This window comes from Pan paniscus, chromosome 3, assembly GCF_029289425.2.
Source record: "Pan paniscus chromosome 3, NHGRI_mPanPan1-v2.0_pri, whole genome shotgun sequence".
NCBI lineage: Eukaryota > Metazoa > Chordata > Mammalia > Primates > Hominidae > Pan > Pan paniscus.
The window spans coordinates 42,763,970-42,782,698 of NC_073252.2; the positions used below are offsets into that span (position 1 = coordinate 42,763,970).

Below are 18,729 nucleotides of genomic sequence, written 5' to 3' on the forward strand. Positions count from 1 at the left end.
GGCTATAAAGAATAACAGAGGCAAGTTGCCTCAGTTGTATATGATGATTCAAATGGTTATGTAGACCTGTGCTAACCAAAAAATCCATAGAACAGAAAATTAAATGTCAGAATGAATATGAAATGAAGATTTATAGAATTTATAAAATGGCTAGTGGTGGAATCACTAACAGCAATCTTGCTTGCCTATTGATAATACCTTCATGCCTGTACAAGGTACAAAGGTATTAGCTCTGAGAGCAGATTTTCATTTAGTTTCTTAAAACTGTTTTCCACACCCATCTGACTATTGAATATTGATGGTATAACACAGGGACGGAGCAACTGTAGGCAGGTGTGAAGATCAATGCAAGAATTAAAGCTGATGGCAAAAACAGCCTTACATATAAATGCTACGAAAAATGGTCGTTTGATTCAAATTTCTAAAAAATTTTATTAAAAGATAGAAATTTAAAAATTTGACTATTGCATTAAAATAAAATTACAAGACAAATATTTTAATGCAGATCACTTATCATGACATGGACAACTTGTAATAATCACTATAATAGTTAGTAAATGCTGCCATAGACCCATACACAAAATTCTTGAGAGTTCATGCATAATCCCTGGTGAACCTTCCAGTATTCCCGTGTGCAGTTAGCCATTCTTTTTTTATTTTTTTTTGAGACGGAGTCTTGCTCTGTTGCCCAGGCTGGAGTACAGTGGCAGGATCTCGGCTCACTGCAAGCTCCGCCTCCTGGATTCACGCCATCCTCCTGCCTCAGCCTCCCGAGTAGCTGGGATTACAGGTGTCCACTACCACGCCTGGCTAATTTTTTGTATTTTCAGTAGAGACGGGCTTTCACCATGTTAGCCAGCATGATCTTGATCTCCTGACCTTGTGATCCGCCCGCCTTGGCCTCCCAAAGTGCTGGGATTACAGGCGTGAGCCACCGCGCCCAGCCCAAGCCATTCTTATAGGGAGGTAATTTCAAGGTCCCACTCACAGGAGTACCAGATTCTGAACATATAGGGTTGGATCAGGAGTCTGTGACAGATGGTCTCCTATGTTTGGGACCACTGCACTGAGATCTGTAAATCATACACTCACAAAAGCCTTAGGTCCAAAAGGTTTCATAGAGAAAAATTTCACCTGCATCAGCTTGGTGTCATGTCCAGTGTAGACAACTATTCCATGAACCCACTGTGTATTTCTCAACTGAGCTCCTCGAAGAAGAATCTGATCTGCTCCCAGTGGAACGGTGCTAGGACAGATTACGTTGACATTAGAAACAGTATTTTCTAAAATGCTTAAGAACTCTAGTTACCATATAGTTACAAAAGTACCCATTATTAAAATAACCCTTCTCATATTTATTTCTGGAAAGTAATTTCCCCCCAATACAAATAATTTTCTTAAACAGCAACAACACAAGTATTTACATTGTTTTTCCTTAACACCAACCAGTCATTTTCTGTAACTTCACTATCTGGTATGGACTGCACTCTGTCCCTCCACTATTCACATGTTGAAGTTCTTACCCCCAATGTAATGGCATTTGGAAATGACCCTTCGGGAGCTAATGTGATTTAGAAGAGGTCATGAGGGTTGGGTCCTCATGAAGGGATTAATGCCCTTATAAAAAGACACTCGAGGAGTTTACTCTTGTCCTTGTGAGGACACAGCAAGAAGGGGCCTTTTGCCAGCCAGGAAGATGACCCTCACCAGAACCCAATCATGCAGGTACTCTGATCTCAGATGTTTAGCCTTTGGAAATGTGAGAAAAATAAATTTCCATCACTAAAGCCACCTAGTCTATGGTGTTTTGTTAGGGCAGCCTGAGCAAGCTAATACATTAACCAAAATAATAGGTAATGTTTTGGAATTCAGAGGCTAATTTACACAACTATTTATAACTTTTCCTAAATAAGTCCATTTAGATTTCTAAAAGTGTTAGGAAGTGATGGGGATAAGGAATCTGTCTACCCACCTCAGCCTCACCACACACACACACCACATACACTCACCCCCCCCACACTCTCTCTCTACCCCCCCACCCAAATTAAAAATAGCTTTGTACGTAATAAAGGTGCAAAAAAATTCCTAAGATAAATACACAGATCTCACCACTTATTTGCATTGCCAGCCCTGACCCCCTACAGACAAGTCCCTGTACTTAAAACCTCTAGAACATTCATTTTTATAGTATTTGAAGATTGGTTTCCCAAGAATTGTGAATAAATTTCCAATGAATAGTAAGCATTTTGGAGCTGTTCATTCCTTATCATTTAAGACACATTTTTCATGAATAAGGTCCCAGTTGGTATTTTTGTGGATTTTTCACAAGGCTACCCACTATGGTAGGTTACTGGGTGATACAACTCACACAGGGACATAAGAAGGAACAAAGCCACCACAATACTAGAGTTCTTGAGGAAAATGTAATTTTTGTATTAACACATTAATATGTATTAATTATGTATTAATACATATTAACACATTAATATGTATTAATATGTATTAATACATAATTAATACATTAATATGTATTAATACATAAATTTTGTATAAAATTTATGTATTAACATAAATTTTAATGGGTCATGGATTACTACTACCAAGTCTTCATTTTAATAAGAGAAAAAAGGTCAAATATAAAGAAAAATATATTTAAAAATTCTGGAAAAAGAAGGAAACAATTCCACAAGAAAAGTCGACAGACAACACAGAACTTCTTTGTAAGTGGAGGCAAAGCGAGGCTGAGGTCTTCATTTCTGGTGAGCTGCTCTGGCCCAGCAGGCTTGGAAGGCTAGTAGCAGCTTGGGCCTTGGACATTCAGGAACTACACAAATTCTACTGACACAGGTAAAATCAATCCAGATGGGTAGGTAACAATAGCACTTGAATGAATCCTTAGGAAATACTGTATTCCAATTTAGAGAAAGAACAAAACAACTGCAACTCTCATTCTTTATGTACAATAGCATGCCTTTAGGACCTGTCTGGAAGGAAACCCCTCTGGTATATATCTCAAGATTAAGGGTGCATTTCAGAGTTGAAAGGGGCCTTGGGCCTAAAGTGGGTTTCCAATAACTTCTTGGGAAGCTGCACTATGCTCTGGGACACACATGTGACAACTGTTCCTTACCCAGCCGATGGGGTATAATATGGCAACTGTCACCTCAGCAGTGGTGGTGTGGATTGACCGGAATTAGACACAAACTCTTCAAAAGCAAAACATACCACTTTTCAATTACAAGGACTCAAGAAGAATTAGTTTTCATCATAGCTGGTGTTCCAAGGCTTCTGGCATTAGACTATGACCCTCATCCTTAAAAGCAACAAAGTATACTCATTCCAAAGGGTCTCCAAGAGCTTTGGGTAATCACTGTAAACCCCAAAAGTGCCACAGATACAAAGGTCTTGAAAATCTGTTTCTATCTTTCACATGAAATACAGCATATTATATAAATTCTCTTTGTACCTTGAATCTTGGCACCATCATACAAAGTTTCTCCTTCACAGCATAGATTTGCTCAGCAACAATTTGACAGAAAACTGTTAAGACATGGAAGCTGGCCAGTTAGGAATGTCAGACTATAGAAACAATACTGGTATAAATGGCCAAATCGATCATGAGTCTTTAACCATATGTTCATGGAACGATCACTCTGTGAAAATTTTAGAACAACATATAATTACTTCACGGATTACAGGAAAGCTTTTGGAGGATCTGAATGAGGATGACAGTTCAGGGTATACTTCAAATGTCCTTTAGAATTCAAACACTCTAATAATGCAATTACAAAATAATGAAAACACCAAAAACATTCTCTCAGGCTGCTGAGTTCAACTAGTATATTTAGCCAACATTTAGTTGGCCACTACAATGCCTGGGAGATAAGGTATACCATAAAGTAGGGGAAGCAGGGAAAGAAGGGAATGGAGGAGGAGAAAAGAGGGGAGAAGGGAAGCAGGAAAGACTTCACCTTTTCTGCCAGTTTCTGCCTCATTTCTTTGCTCTCTTTGCAACAAAACTCTTTGAAGAAGAAGGCTATACTTGCTATTTTCAACTCTTCTTCCATTTTCTCAAACTCACTATCATCAGGCACCTGTTCTAATCAATTTCAATGATCTCCACTTGCTAAACGTAAATATGTTAGTGGTCAGTCTCATTGTACTTGACCATCAGCAATGTCAGACTCAGTTTTGGTCCCCCTGCTTTGGTACAGTTTCTTCACTCTCTCGGTTACCATCCTATAAACTTGGTGTCCATCTCTTTCACTAGTGCCTTTGCCTTTCCCAACATAACGTTGAAGGGTCTCAGGATAGCTCTTGGGTCTCTTCAGTTTTCTGTCTATACCCTTTCATTCTCAGTGATTTCTTCCATCCTCATGGCTTTAAATATCTATGCCACTTACTTCCAAACATATCTCATGAACCCAGACTTCTGTCCCAAACTTCAGATATATATTCAACAGCCTCCTGGACATCTCTGTTTGGACCAAACTTATAAAGTCCAAAACTGAACTGCTGACCTTTCTTCCTCAAAATCCTCCAGTGAATTCCCATTTCACTCAGAGTAACATCCTCACAATGGCCTACAAAGCCCATAGGATCTGGCCCTCTATTTTCTCTAGGCCCTTCTTCTATTACTCTCTTCATTGATCATAGCACTCCAACCACACTGCCCTAACATTCCACAATTATTCCAGGCACTTTTCCACTTGAAGATCATGTAATGATAGAACTAATAATTTACACTGACTACTCCTTCCATCTGGAATTATCTCCCTCCAGATATTCAAAAGGCAAATGTCCTCACCTCCCACTCATCATTGCTCAAATGTTACCTTTTCAATGAGGCTAACTGTGACCACCCTAACAAAAAGTTGTTCCCTTCCAAAGACACCCAGTCTTCCTTATTCTGTGCTATTTGTTTTCCCAAAGCATTTATCACTTTCTAACATAGTATAAACTTTTCTTATTTATCATCTTATTGTTTGTATGTTTGCCATTACCTTACTGCAAGAAAGTAAGCTCACAAGGTGCTATGGTCTGAAAGTTTGTGTCTCCCCAAAATTCACATGTTGAAACTGAATTCCCAAAGCGGTGGTATCAGAAGGTGGGGACTTCGGGAATGGAATTCATGCCCTTACAAAAGAGGTCCGAGAGCCTCCGCCATGTGAAGACACATACTAGATGACATCTATGAGAAACAGGCCCCAGCAGACACTGAATCTTCTAGTGCCTTGATTTCGGACTCCCCAGTTTCCAGAACTGTGAGCAATAAATTACTGTAATTCATAAATTACCCAGTCTAAGATATTTTGTTACAACAGCCTGAACAGACCAAGGCTTAAGGCCAGGAATATTTATCTGCTTTGTTCACTGTTGCCTCCTTAACACCTTAACTGGCTTGGCTTACTAGGTGCTTAATATGTACTGGTTGAATGAATGAGGCAAGGGTTAGAAGAGAAGAAACGAGAGGCAGGAAGCAGGTAACAAAAAGAGATGAGATGACTATAATTAATACCACAGGTTAGAAAGAACATTTGAAATTTCATGGAGGAGACAATAAATTATCCAGTACAATAGACCCCTTGAAGGTAGAGTCTGAACTCCTTGAAGCATCTCAAGATCACAGGAAAGGACCCAGGCCATGCAGATTGATTAGTTAAGCCTATAACATGAGTATTTGGCCAAAGAATAAGCCACAGGTAATTCTTACTCCCATTGTTTACCCACGAAACAATGTGCCAGAAGCTGGGAATATCTCTGAAAATATCCTCCAGCCAGATTGGCAGGAACTCTGGGAAGTCATCAGCTACACTACATGAATGGATAAGATTCAACATCTTCACAGAAGGACTCAGGGCAGAATAAAAATGCTTTAAAAAGGGTTTTGAGTACTCAAACTTAGCACACAAGAAGTATGTATCCAGACTTGGAAGACAAAGCAATACACTATGACACAGTGGATTCTGTGTTTTTATAAAGACGGATTTTACATACCCATGTCCATCAAGCCTTATGTTTCCAACAAAATCGTAGAGATGTCTGTTTGGACTTTCACACTCAATTCTGCCAGAAATCCTCATCAAACTGTCAATGTCTTTGATATCTGATGTTGCTGGTAAGCCCTGTTCGGAATTTTTAAATAAGCAAAAAGTATATTAAATAAGTTGTATCTGGGCAAAGAGGAGGAATTTTGAATTCATCCAAGTCTTAAGATCTAAGGGATCCCATTATTTTTATAAGCAATTCTCCCCTACTCTGTCAAATCATAATTAAGAGATACCTTCCTCCCTGACTTGAGCACAGGTTTTTAGCGCAAGAATAGGGCACCTTTATGAGAGTTCTTAAATATATTTAGGAGACTATAAGCTAGTCTACAAAGATAATTTGAAGTCAGTCCCCAAAGAACCATTTGCTTGTGAAAATAAAAGTAATATTTAGCACTATACAGTCTGAATCTGCCTTCAGAATCTAAACAAGATGAAAAATGGATGGAATCTGTGTTCAAAGAACATAGCTTTGTTTCTCTTTTTTTATTCCAGAGAAGGGAAACTCCAAAACAGGTTTTCCCTCTGGCCAACCAGAAGCAGCTGTCACTGAGCAGGGCCCCTCACACAGTGGCAGTCTGGGTCCAGGCCCTCTGTGATGATCTAGTTCCAACACATCCCAACCCTCCCAAATGTCATTTTCATCATTCATCTAGAAACCAAAGGCATACATTTTTAAAGTCCCTCTTAAAACTTTAAAAACTTTACAGTTATTTTTGCTTGAGATGATATGAAAAGTAAATATAGAAATGTAAACTATTCCCCAAGATGAGTAAGATGAGTGAGAGTTTTTGAACGGCAATAGAAAGTATGGCTTTTAAAAAAACTTTTATTTTAAGTTCAGGGGTGTACAATGGAGCTTATGTAGTAAACTTGTGTTGTGGGAGCTTGTTGTACAGCTTTTTTTCTTTTCTTTTTTTTTTTTTTTTTTTTGAGACGGAGTGTCACTCTGTCACCCAGGCTGGAATGCGGTGCCATGATCTCGGCTCACTACAACCTCCGCCTCTCAGGTTCAAGCGATTCTCCTGCCTTGGCCACCTGAGTAGCTGGGATTACAGGCACATGCCACCATGTCTAACTACTTGTTGTATTTTTAGTAGAGACAGGGTTTCACCATGTTGGTCAGGCTGGTCTTGAACTCCTGACCTCGTGATCCACCTGCCTCGGCCTCCCAAAGTGTGATTACATGTGTGAGCCACTGTGCCCATCCTTGTACAGCTTTTTTTTTTTTGAGACAGATTCTTGCTCTGTCGCCCAGGCTGGAGTGCAGTGGCGCATTCTTGGCTCACTGCAAGCTCCGCCTCCCAGGTTCACGCCCTTCTCCTGCCTCAGCCTCCCGAGTAGCTGGTACTACAGGCGCCCGCCACCACGCCCGGCTAATTTTTTGTACTTTTTTAGTAGAGACAGGGTTTCACCGTGTTAGCCAGGATGGTCTCGATCTCCTGACCTTGTGATTCACCTGCCTCAGCCTAAGTGCTGGGATTACAGGCGTGAGCCACCGCGCCTGGCCCTTGTACAGCTTTTTAACATGGCAAAGTCAAATTATAATTTGAACCAGGTGAATAGGAAAAAGTTAAAACATATCAAAGCACTTAGAACTACTATTATCTGAGTGTTAGCTATTACATAATTAAAAATATTACAAATAGTATCTATAAGATAGATCATATTTAACCAGACAAATATATCAGAATCTTCCATAATACTTAACAATACCAGTTTATAAAACCTCTTTGTTGTGGTTCCATGGGAACATATTTGCAATAGGACAGATTACTTCAAGACAATAACACAAAGAAAGAAGCTCTTAATTCCATGTAATAAAATAGCAGTGATTATATATATGCTTGTATCAGATCTTACCTGTCTAATTTTCAAGTTCGTTTCACCATCTAAGTTGGATGTTTCAATGTAGCACATGGCTTGGGGCTCACTGTAGTTTGGAGTTGAGAAGCACAAAGATTTAGTGCGGGAAGAAAAGCATAATAATAACTTATTTAAATGCTCAGACTCACTAAAGCCTTTCGTTCTAGACAAAGTAATAGTTACTTAGCTTCTTGATGATTTTCATTCTAACAGCAAGATGCTGTGAGGCAGAACCCATGCATGACAACTCATGGATTAGCTTTTCAGCCAGAAGGACCCAAAAGCAATTTCCTGACAACAATCAGTAATGGTCTTCAAGATAATGCAAATGAATAGATTTGCACATTATATTTAAATTGTTCATCCACATAGACACAACACAGACTGTATCTGAAATGTAAAGCAGTTTTGTGTCCGGATTTATCTTTAGCTCAAAAACACCACATGAGATTTCATGCTCATAGCACGCATGTAAATTGGTTAAGAAAGTGGTTGATGAGAAAATTCCAGATTGCTAGTTCCACAAACCTGAATTTACTACCCTTTTAGCTATGATGAATAGGATCACATAAACCATAATATTTAAATTTAAGGTTATTTAAAAAAAGTAATATGAACAAATTTTACAATGAAAGTGGATATATAGCTTTCTCCCTCTATGTTTTCCACTCCTGCTCTCCTATTAAAGTTGCTTGAGAGATTCTCACAGCGGTAAAAACTAAAACTAAAATCAGTCAGCTAGGCCATATTGCTCCTTGACCTAGAAGATGCACTTCATGGGTTCCCCACCAGTGTGTCTTAGTAAAATCTGGTGTGTGGCGGCTGGCCTAAGGGGTCCATGTTCTCCAGTTTTATCACACCACCACAGCCCAGACTGTCTTATCTTTCCCTTTCACATGCTGATTTGACTTGCCCAGCAACTACAGACATCTAAGTTTGTAGCCCAACTGTATAATCTGATCCTTAATTCTAAAGAAAAGCATTCTAATCTGATTAATGCTTGGTTATATAATAGGCTTAATTTACTAATATCACATAAGTATTATAAATGTAATCTCTTATAAGCATGTGTACTCAAAGCTAGAAAGAAAAAAATTTACAAATTACAAACACCTGGAATTTTCTAATCAACTTCCAATTTGTACATGTGCAAAACAGACTATTCCTAGTTTCAGAAATGGGCATGTAGCTTAATTTTGTGGCCCGAAGATTTGTGAAAATTGCTTAAACACATAGACATTAATCAAAAATATTTTACTGATTCATTTTAAAGTAGCTCTGCAGGTTCTTCAATTTACCCTATGAGCTTTCTTTCGTAAAAGCTGCTACTTTTCCCCAAAATTAAGTCCTTCAATATTTATATTTTCACTCTATAACTTATTCAAAATTTTATTTTTAAAATCACTGTCACAATAGCAATTTGGCTCTGGAAATTGCTCGAAATTTGTAATTTACTTATGTATACATTTGAAACATAGTTTATGAATTTATAAAACACACCTGATAATATAGAAGCACGATGACAAAGAAAATACTAAATGACAATGTTGATTCCATATTCTGACAATTAGAATAATATTCTAATTCTACTTTTTTTTTGCATAAAGTAACTTATCTAGGTCTTTAAATGGCTAAGAAGTTAGGAAGTTCAAATGGCTAAGTTCTATTTGAAGTTGGGGTAATAAAATAAGCATCGAAATTCAGAACATTCTCAACAATCACTTAGGACAGCAGTTACTGAAGCAATTCTTAATAGTGCTGTGAAAAGGCAGCAAGAAGTCTCAGATAAGGAATCATGCTAGATCATAAATATTTCAGCAAATTATGATGACATCTAAAACACAAACTAGTCAAGAGAGGCAAAGCAGGCTTTTTGATTAGTAAGTGAAAAATGAAACAAGATGCATATCACAATACAGACACTAGTAGACAGCTGAAATTGATCACAGTAACGTGCACTTTGTCACTAGATACAAGTGGGATAAAAGTCGATCCCAAAGCATGCGGTACAAAATGTGCAACATCCAGCTTTGTGCAGGGGGTCCTCTATAAACCCTATGAGCCCAAATTATAGTCACAATCGCTGGAAGGATTTTACAGAACTTACAGAAAAATTTAAAATACAAGAATAAGACATGTTTATAATCTAATCAATTTTCAATGACTGTTTCATGAAAAGCTTAACATTATTCAAAATAATATCCCGGAGAGATAATAAATTAAGCCTTAGTACTTAGGCATGTTATTAAATACGAATATATATTAATGGTGCACAGGAAATTAAAATCTACCTTTACTGTCATGCCTCTTAGACTCCTATTGATAACAACAGGAGTTCAATTTGCCCAGCTGAAGGACAAGCATCAGTCAACATAGTATTCAAAAATCCCTTTAAAACATCTGTGAAATGTCCATCACCAAGCAGTATAAAAAGTTTGTGTTTTAAAGGAAGAGACACAGAACTCAACCATATTTGGGTGCAACTGTTCTCCGGTTTACGGTGAGGACCCACATACACGCATCCTATACGACTCAGTGGTTCTAACCTTGAGGACAGACTGATGAGATCTGCTGGGAGATGTTCCCCATTGGTCACTTTCACTATCTCCCCTACTGCCACCTACACGTCCCAGTATAAAATAATTAAAATGGCAAAAAAAAAAAAATGAACAGAGGAAAAAAAAACAAACAAATGGACAAAAGAGACAGAAAGTTCGAAATTATTATAGAAAATAATACATGTTAATAAAAACATCTAATGCCAATTTTTTTCAAAACTTATTTTGATCAGGTCTGAAGGCATAAGAAAACATTTAATATTTGAGGGTTATTTATTTGCTTTTAAGCCCAATTTAAAGTTTTAGTGTGAAAACTTAATTTTTAAAAGTTTACTCATAAGCTTATCAAATTAAAGCATATTTTATAGAGAACTACATTATAGTCTAGATTTTTCTTTCTCAAATTTCTCAACCTCATGCCATCTACTGTATGTCCACTTGTACCAAAAAAGGAAGAAAATAATAATGAAAATTATTTTTTAGGGTTGTGATAGGGTCTTGAAAAAAAAAGTATACTAGTCCCTGCCCCACTTAAAAAAAAAAAACTATCAAAAATGTTCTGACTCCAAAATATTTTTAAAGTTAATTGAATAAATATCTTAGTAACTTTAATGCAAAGCTGCAAAGAAGTCAGCTTTGCATTATGCCTTAGGAAGCTTTGCAATTATGCCTTAGGAAGTCAGAAGGCATAACTGTAGCCTTTTGAGTTACTTAGCAATTAATGAAGTCTAGATAATGCATTGTTTTGGAAGGGTAAGCCTTTGAATCCAGAGAAATTTTTTCAGAGAGGGTATGAAATAGACATGCCGAGAATATGGACTTGAATTAACAGCTTGAGTTATTTTACCCTACTTTATACTTTCTTAACACATAAATGTACTCATTATTTATTAAATGCTAAAATCTGTTTCATTTCAAAATGAAAGCCTATGAAACACAGTAACTTTCAACCATGTTCATGCTTTAATTTCAAACTACCTCACAGAAGATGTACTCTTAGTAATTAAAACTTTAAAAAATTGAAAATTAAAATATTATAAACAGTTGTTTACTCTTACTGCTAAGTGTTTGCTCACTTGCGGGTAAAAATCATCATGTACTTCTTTTGATAGTGGACAGTGTGAAGATAGTAAATTAGGAGTATTCCAACCCTGACTTAGTCATTACCTAAAGTCAAAATTTCTCCTTCAGTTAAATGATTAAACAACTACTACCTATTTCATGAGGTTAATGTAGATTCAAAGAAGCTAAGTAATGCTAAAACCCTTTGAGGAAAAAAAATACTGAAAGGTGGTACTCTGCTACTTGGATTGAAATGTCTAACAGCACAGCTTTTATTTTGAATTCTACTCAATAACAAAACGCAATGAATCAGATAATCTTTTAAAAATATAATCTTGGAGGAAGTTAATCGCTGTGGAGACCATATTAAGACACAGAAACTGTTCCAATAAATTGAAATTCATGCCACCAGTGTTTTTAATGCTTATAAAACAAATTCTGTAAAAGTGGTCTAAAGTTTAAGAAATACAAGTAGCTTGCTGGGGAGTTTCTGAAGTTGGATAGAGTCAGACGGCAAAGATTTTGAAAATTTCCAACTTAAAATTAAATACAAATTCAGGGCAGTACAGTCGATTATCTTCACATTTTTGAGCACCAAAAATAAAAATTGTATTTAACGGTTCAGCCTATATGATTCATTCTATAATTATGTCTCTAAGAGTTTAATTGGGAAAACAATACTTTCCCAAATTGTTAGAAGGTGTTACTATAATTTTGAACTTATATACAGTCACGTGACAATGACAGGTGTAGCTTCTGAGGAATGCATTGTTAGGCATTTTTGTCACTGTGAGCATCATAGAGGGTACCTATACAAACCTAGATGGTATAGTCTATAGGCCATATGGTATAGCAGATTGCTCCTAGCCTACAAACCTGTACAGCATGTTACTGTATGGAATAGTGTAAAGAAACAGTAACACAATAATAAGTATTTGTGCAATAGGAATTTTTCTGCTCCATTATAATCTTATGGGACCACCGTTGTATATGTGTTTCGTAATTGACCAAAATGTTGTTATGCAGCACAAGACTGTCAAACATTCAGATGGCCAACTGTCCAATACATTCATCACATTTTTACTTAGTAAAACTGAATGGACACCATTCTGTAAGGTACTCTTAAAGCTTATCAATTTAAACAAAAAGAATTGGGGAATATTAGAATTTGATCATTTAATCCATCTTAATATAAAAGATGTGAAATCAAGGCATGAGAGATTAAGCAGTTGGTTCAAAATCACCAAATCAGAATAAGAATCCTGGCTTTTCACTCCCTAAGGAGAACTCTTTCTAGTACCTGATACTACCTAGAACCTGAGACAATGACAATAAGCTCTCCCTCAAGCTAATTCTGAAGACGCCAAGAATGGACGGTTAGCTTCACTCGGTTTTAGAGATTTATCCTGATAAAGTTATAAGCAAAGGAAACTAAGAACAGAAGGGGTGATTTGAAAACATCTATATTATTTTTTCTGAAAACAAAAACCTATAGGTACATGGCACAAAATTATAGAAATATAACTACCTGCAGTTACTTTAATTGGTTGTAGACTTACTTCTATAAATATCTAGTATAAATACTTTTATTTGTTAAGTTTCACTAACTTGTCATGAATCAAATCACTTTAAATGATGACCTGATTAAATAAATTTTGAAAAAAGGACACTGTCCATATTCATATGTGGATTTACAACTAAAACTGTCCAAGGAAATGATGATAAACAACCTCTAAAATATTAAAAACAATTTTTCTTAATTTAAAATAGGACTAGTTTAAAGTTTTTAAACCTAAAACCATTTGAAAGTCACATTCTTTAAAGAGTAACAGTGCCATATGTTCTGAATACTAATTCATGATTAAAATATGAGTAAAATGAAAATTATTTAAATTAAGTAACTGAAAGAACTTAAAAGAAAGAGCAAAGTACTTTTCTGTTGGAAGAGTATGGCATTTCAAAAGGCATAATGGCAAAAAGAATCATTCATCCATTTTTTATACCATTCCATCATAATAATCAAGAAACTTTGTAGGGATTTATGATGAACAAGGACTGAAAGATAAAAAATATCAATAGAACCCAATCCATGTATTATATAAAATAAATGACAGGAAATCTTAAAAGAGTTATGATCCCCACAAAAGATCTGGATAGATCCAGAGGGAGAGTAGACTCTTAATTATATTTGAATGATAAAGTATAGTACCTATCACTTATTCTATATGGCAAACATGAAAGAGCCCTTTAAGTCCAATCAATTTTTTAAATGTTTAAATAAAAATTATTAGAGAGGTTTTAAATTCTTCGTTTATTCCTTATTTCCTTGGAGAAATCACAAGGTCAATGCAGGGTAGAGAAACCATCCTCTACACTGTTTGAGCATCAGTAGGCATCTCTACCTTGATGAGAGAAGTACAGTGTCAGCAGGTATATACTCTTTGCCTTTTATTATAACTATATCTCCAACATTTACCTGAAAGAAAACTGGGAATTGGTTAATTATCTGCATTGAAAGATAGTTACAAATATACAACCCATTGTAAAAAGCACAGAATACAGTAAAAATGGTTATCGGCAAACAAGAACCACTTATCTTCACAAAATGGAAGAAAATTATCTAGGAGTGAGACCAGGGTTGGAGGAGTTCTTTTAAAAAAATGAACATTGTATATTGGATATATAACTTATCTTGATAAAATCAATCTATTCTATCCACTTAATTGACACCTTAACTTCTCATATCCTCTCTGACATAAAAATATAAAGGAGGAATTTACCAATATAAATCTTTATCCTATTGAAGAAAATCTCAATGCAACTGGAGACGCTATCATATATAATTGCTCCTCACAATAACGCTTGTGAAACAAGTATTGCTTATAACTTATCATTTGAAGAGAAAGAAAATGAGTCTGAGATTCTGAGATTTTTGCTCAAGATCATGGGGAGTTGAAGAGCTTAGACTCAAATCCACATTTGACTGTCTGCAAATCCTGATTTTGCATAATTTTGTGAAACTATCAATGTATTTTAAATTAAAAATTAATCTCTTCATTGTACTACCTCTTAGCATTTTTCTGAGCCCGGCATAAAGACAAAGATATACTATTTTCAAAAACTGATAGCAGTAATTTAAGTGACAGATGTGTCGTATAGCTTTTGGCAAACAATACAATAACTAAGCAACAACTTGGCTTAACTGAGTTGACCAAGTTACACTGTTAGCCACTCCCTTTACATCATGAAAGTTGACCTCTTAGTAGACAAATGAGACTAAACATGAATTTCAATACTTAATAGATGGAAAAAAAAAGACTTTCTAAATTAAAGCCTATTTGTTCTTCCCCCTCCCTACTTTTCCTTGAACTCTAAAATAACACTATGAGGGTAAGAACAGAATAGTGTCTTTTGTGGGAATCATAAGAAGAAATTACTGCAGAGGCAGCCCACTGCCGTCTATTATTTACCAAAAGAAGAGGTTAGAAAAGGTTGGGGCAGGGGTATTGTCTTTTTATTTATGACATGTATGCTTAAGTTCTGGGTCCCTTGATTCAAAAAATAATTCAGCTGAAATCTGAAAGTTGGACTAGCTGAAACTGGCAAATTACCAGGGATCTTGGAATCAAACACCCCATACCTCAAAAAAGGGCAAAGAGGAAAAATTAAAAACTGCAAGTATAAATGTAAACTGGTCCTTAAAATAATGTGCTGTGATGGTACTGTGATTACACTCACTGAGAAAGATAGTAAAATGCAAATTCTCTGAAATCATGGCACTTAGAATGCATCCAGGTTACCATTTAATTTTCTTTAATCAACTCCTGTATGTCAATGTTTCCTCTTAAATTCAACTATGTGCTTCACAAAATCAGAATCACGTCCTCTACACTATCGTGTTAGAGTCTAACAGTGAGACTTAAACAAATCCCTAATTGATTGTGCTGCTTTCCAACATCTTTACTCATTGTAAGATAAAAGAAGGGCTTGTGGTTCCTAAACTCAATAAAATAGTAACAATTTATATGGTACCCCAGTGGCCTGGGAAAACCAGGGGCTTACTAAATGCTGAAGTTCTTACTAAAGCATGCTAAATCAATGACTGCTAAAGTTCTTTACTGTACGGAAAGTAGGGAACTTAACTCCTTAGAATGTCTATGTTTAAGATCAATTTCTCAAAAGACATCCAAACACCTGTCTTTCCTTTTGGATTCTGAGCTCCTAATATGGCATTCCCCTTCCAGCCTAGTGTGTGCATAAGAGGAACCAAGAGAAGAAAAAGTCAAGATGACAAAAATGCTTTAATCATACATATTCTAATTGGAGGAATGTCATGATAAAGCAATTTTAGTCCCCAAAATGCCAAAGTTAAGGAAATGTTTAGGGCTTTCAGTCCACTACCTACAGCCTTCTGAAGTCACTCATATTTGGAACATCAAGGATTATGTAAAATAGTAAGATTATCAGACTGCAATAGCCTGATTTAAAAATCCAACTATTAGCTGGGCGTGGTGGCTCACACCTGTAATCCCAGTACTTTGGGAGACTGAGGCGGGCGGATCACCTGAGGTCAGGAATTCAAGACCAGCCTGGCCAACATGGCGAAACCCCGTCTCTACCAATACAAAAATTGTCTGGGCATGGTGGCGGGCACCTGTAATCCCAGCTACTCAGGAGGCTGAGGCAGGAGAATCGTTTGAACCCAGGAGGTGGAGGTTGCAGTGAGCCGAGATTGCGCCACTGCATTCCAGCCTGGGCAACAGAGCGAGACTCCATCTCAAAAAAAAAAAAAAAAAGAAAAGAAAAAAGAAATACATATTGTGGTGGAAGCTTCATGCATTAAAGTGGCTTTACAGAGTAACTTTTACACATGCATACAGCCCACCATGCTTCCTTAATAAGCCAGAAGAATATGTTGATTCCAAGATTCTTTGGCTAAATTCTCCACCTGCATACATCTCAAAAACCTGTGAACAGTGTTAGATGCACCTCATTGTAAAGAAATAATCTGTGGCAAGAGCAATGAAGCCAGCAGCTTACCGTTCAGGAGTCACAATGTAGTTCCTTGTGTAGGGCTTTGTGATTACCATACTTTCTTTTAAAATTATGTATCTGCAAGTTAACCTTTTGCAACAGGGAAAAGGTTTCAGGGCAGTAACTGGAGAGATAAACCACTAATATCTGAGAGCTGAAGTCTGCCCAGCTGTGAATGATTAGATGCATGCTAGGCAAATTTGTAGGTCCTTTGAGGATCATTAAAGAGCAACCACAGTAGCCACACATTTAGAAAGGCAGAGAAAGAGCCCTGAAGTAAAGCCCATTTACACTAAGGTCTATCATATTACCTTGGCATGTAGACGACACTCTTGGTTTTGGTTTATTGATTTTATTTTTAATTGGACTAAATATCATATAAGGCAAAGAAAAGACTTGCCTCAAAATCTTGTTATCCCAACAAGGCTGCTTTTGTGCCTGTTCACTTGTTCAATAAACGATTTACAAAGCCAGTATTTCAGTGTACATAGTACTATTTTTTTTCACCTATGATTATATCTTATGATACAGGAACCCTTACTTGTCTTGCTTGCTGCTTTAAGCTCACTGCCTGGCATATGCACTCAATAAACACTTGTCGAATGAATAGTATAATTTCTTCTGTGTTGCTACACCATGTGACATTACAGATTTTACTTGTCACAAAATATATGAGTATAAAATGCCATAATTTATAAAACTGTCCCTATTGTTGCATTTCCATATGTTCTAGTTTTTTGCTATTATAAGTAAATAATGCTACAATAAACATTTTTATACACGTGGAGATATTCTCCAACTTTAAGATTCTTTTCTTGGGATAAATTTCCAGAATCCCGTTTTCACAGTTCTCAATATAAATAGCCAAAAACTGCTTGTTCACAATAGTATGTAAATAAAGTATTTCATAAAAATAAATCTGAAATGTTTGTTTTTATTTATTGAATAGGTAGCAAATGAAACTTCAATATGGTTTAAATTTGCAAATTTTATTAGGTTGAATATTATACTGAGTCTGGTCAATTATATTTCTGGTTTACTGTCAAGTTTTCTTATTTATATAACAATGATCTTAATCATTTGTCCTATTTGGTGCAAATATTTCACATAGCCTGCCTACTTATTTGTGGCAGTTTTTGTTGTGTATTTGTTTTAAAATTTATATAATCTAATTCCATAGATTTTGAGATATTGCTCTTCTTCAAATATTTATTAAGGCCTTTATTCTATTTGTACGTTTTCTAAAAACAACATTTTAACATTTAACTCTTTTAGTCAGTTGACATTTATTTTAGCATAGGTTGTGACTTAGATATAAATATTCAAATGCTATTTCTTAAAACTGCTAATCTGTGATAGCAATTCTTTAAAAAATAATTTTTGCCTCCTTTTTCAAATATTAAACAGGCCTTATTTCAGGGCACTATATTTTATTCTATACTACTTAAATCTGCTCCATGTTATTCTACTCATCAATGTCTATTTTTGCAAACCACAGTATTTTAATAACTTTTGCTTTCCATTTCACCTGTAATCTTTGCACACTGTTCATTTTTCCAAAATATATTCTACTTTCTTAACTGTTTATTTTTGCAAATCAGATGAAAAATTTAGTCAATTCTTGAGGAAAATATAATAATTTCCCTGGGATTATATTACTTCATAATTTGGAACAAGTGATATTTCACTTTTAATTTTTCTGGGAATATGACATACTTGTAAATTTGTATGAATCTTGAATATCAAAGTTTGGACGCTTTCTTTACAAAGGTCATACACATACGTTAAATTTACTTGTAGGCCTCCCATAGGCCACTGGGAACGAGACCTCTTCTTCACTTTATTTTCAAACTTGATACTGCCAACTTAAGAATGATGTTAATTTTTGAATATTTATCATGATTTCATCACTGAACCAACTTTTAGTGATTCTAATTACTTCTATAATTCTAATTATTAAATAACTTCAGCTCTTTTGGGCTGGATGACTTTTGGCAACACTTTAAATTCTGTCCTTCTTTATCTCAAAATGGGATGCCTAGGTTAGGTGTGCCATTGACCTGTGAGATGACTGAAAATGCTATTATTATGGGTAATCCTGGCTGGTGATTTGTCTGTCAAAAATAGGAAAAGTAAGAATTACAATAATCCAGGTAGGTTAG

The 18,729-nt window shown here is 35.9% G+C and overlaps 1 protein-coding gene across 4 annotated transcripts in view; it reads right to left on the reverse strand.

Annotated features, from left to right (window-relative positions):
- ATP8A1 (ATPase phospholipid transporting 8A1) overlaps positions 1-18,729 on the reverse strand; it is a 252,519-nt gene that overhangs the window by 172,320 nt on the left and 61,470 nt on the right. For 2 of the 4 annotated variants that reach the window (XM_034958523.3, XM_003832229.4), the window contains exons 7-10: positions 10,460-10,533; positions 7,911-7,980; positions 5,998-6,125; positions 1,135-1,246 (exon numbers count right to left, since the gene is read on the reverse strand). In XM_034958523.3, the coding sequence (XP_034814414.2) occupies positions 1,135-1,246; positions 5,998-6,125; positions 7,911-7,980; positions 10,460-10,533 (384 nt within the window). Of the gene's footprint in view, positions 1-1,134; positions 1,247-5,997; positions 6,126-7,910; positions 7,981-10,459; positions 10,534-13,935; positions 14,010-18,729 lie in introns of all 4 variants that reach the window. The other 2 variants (XM_003832230.4, XM_008957614.4) reach the window with 1 other exon arrangement.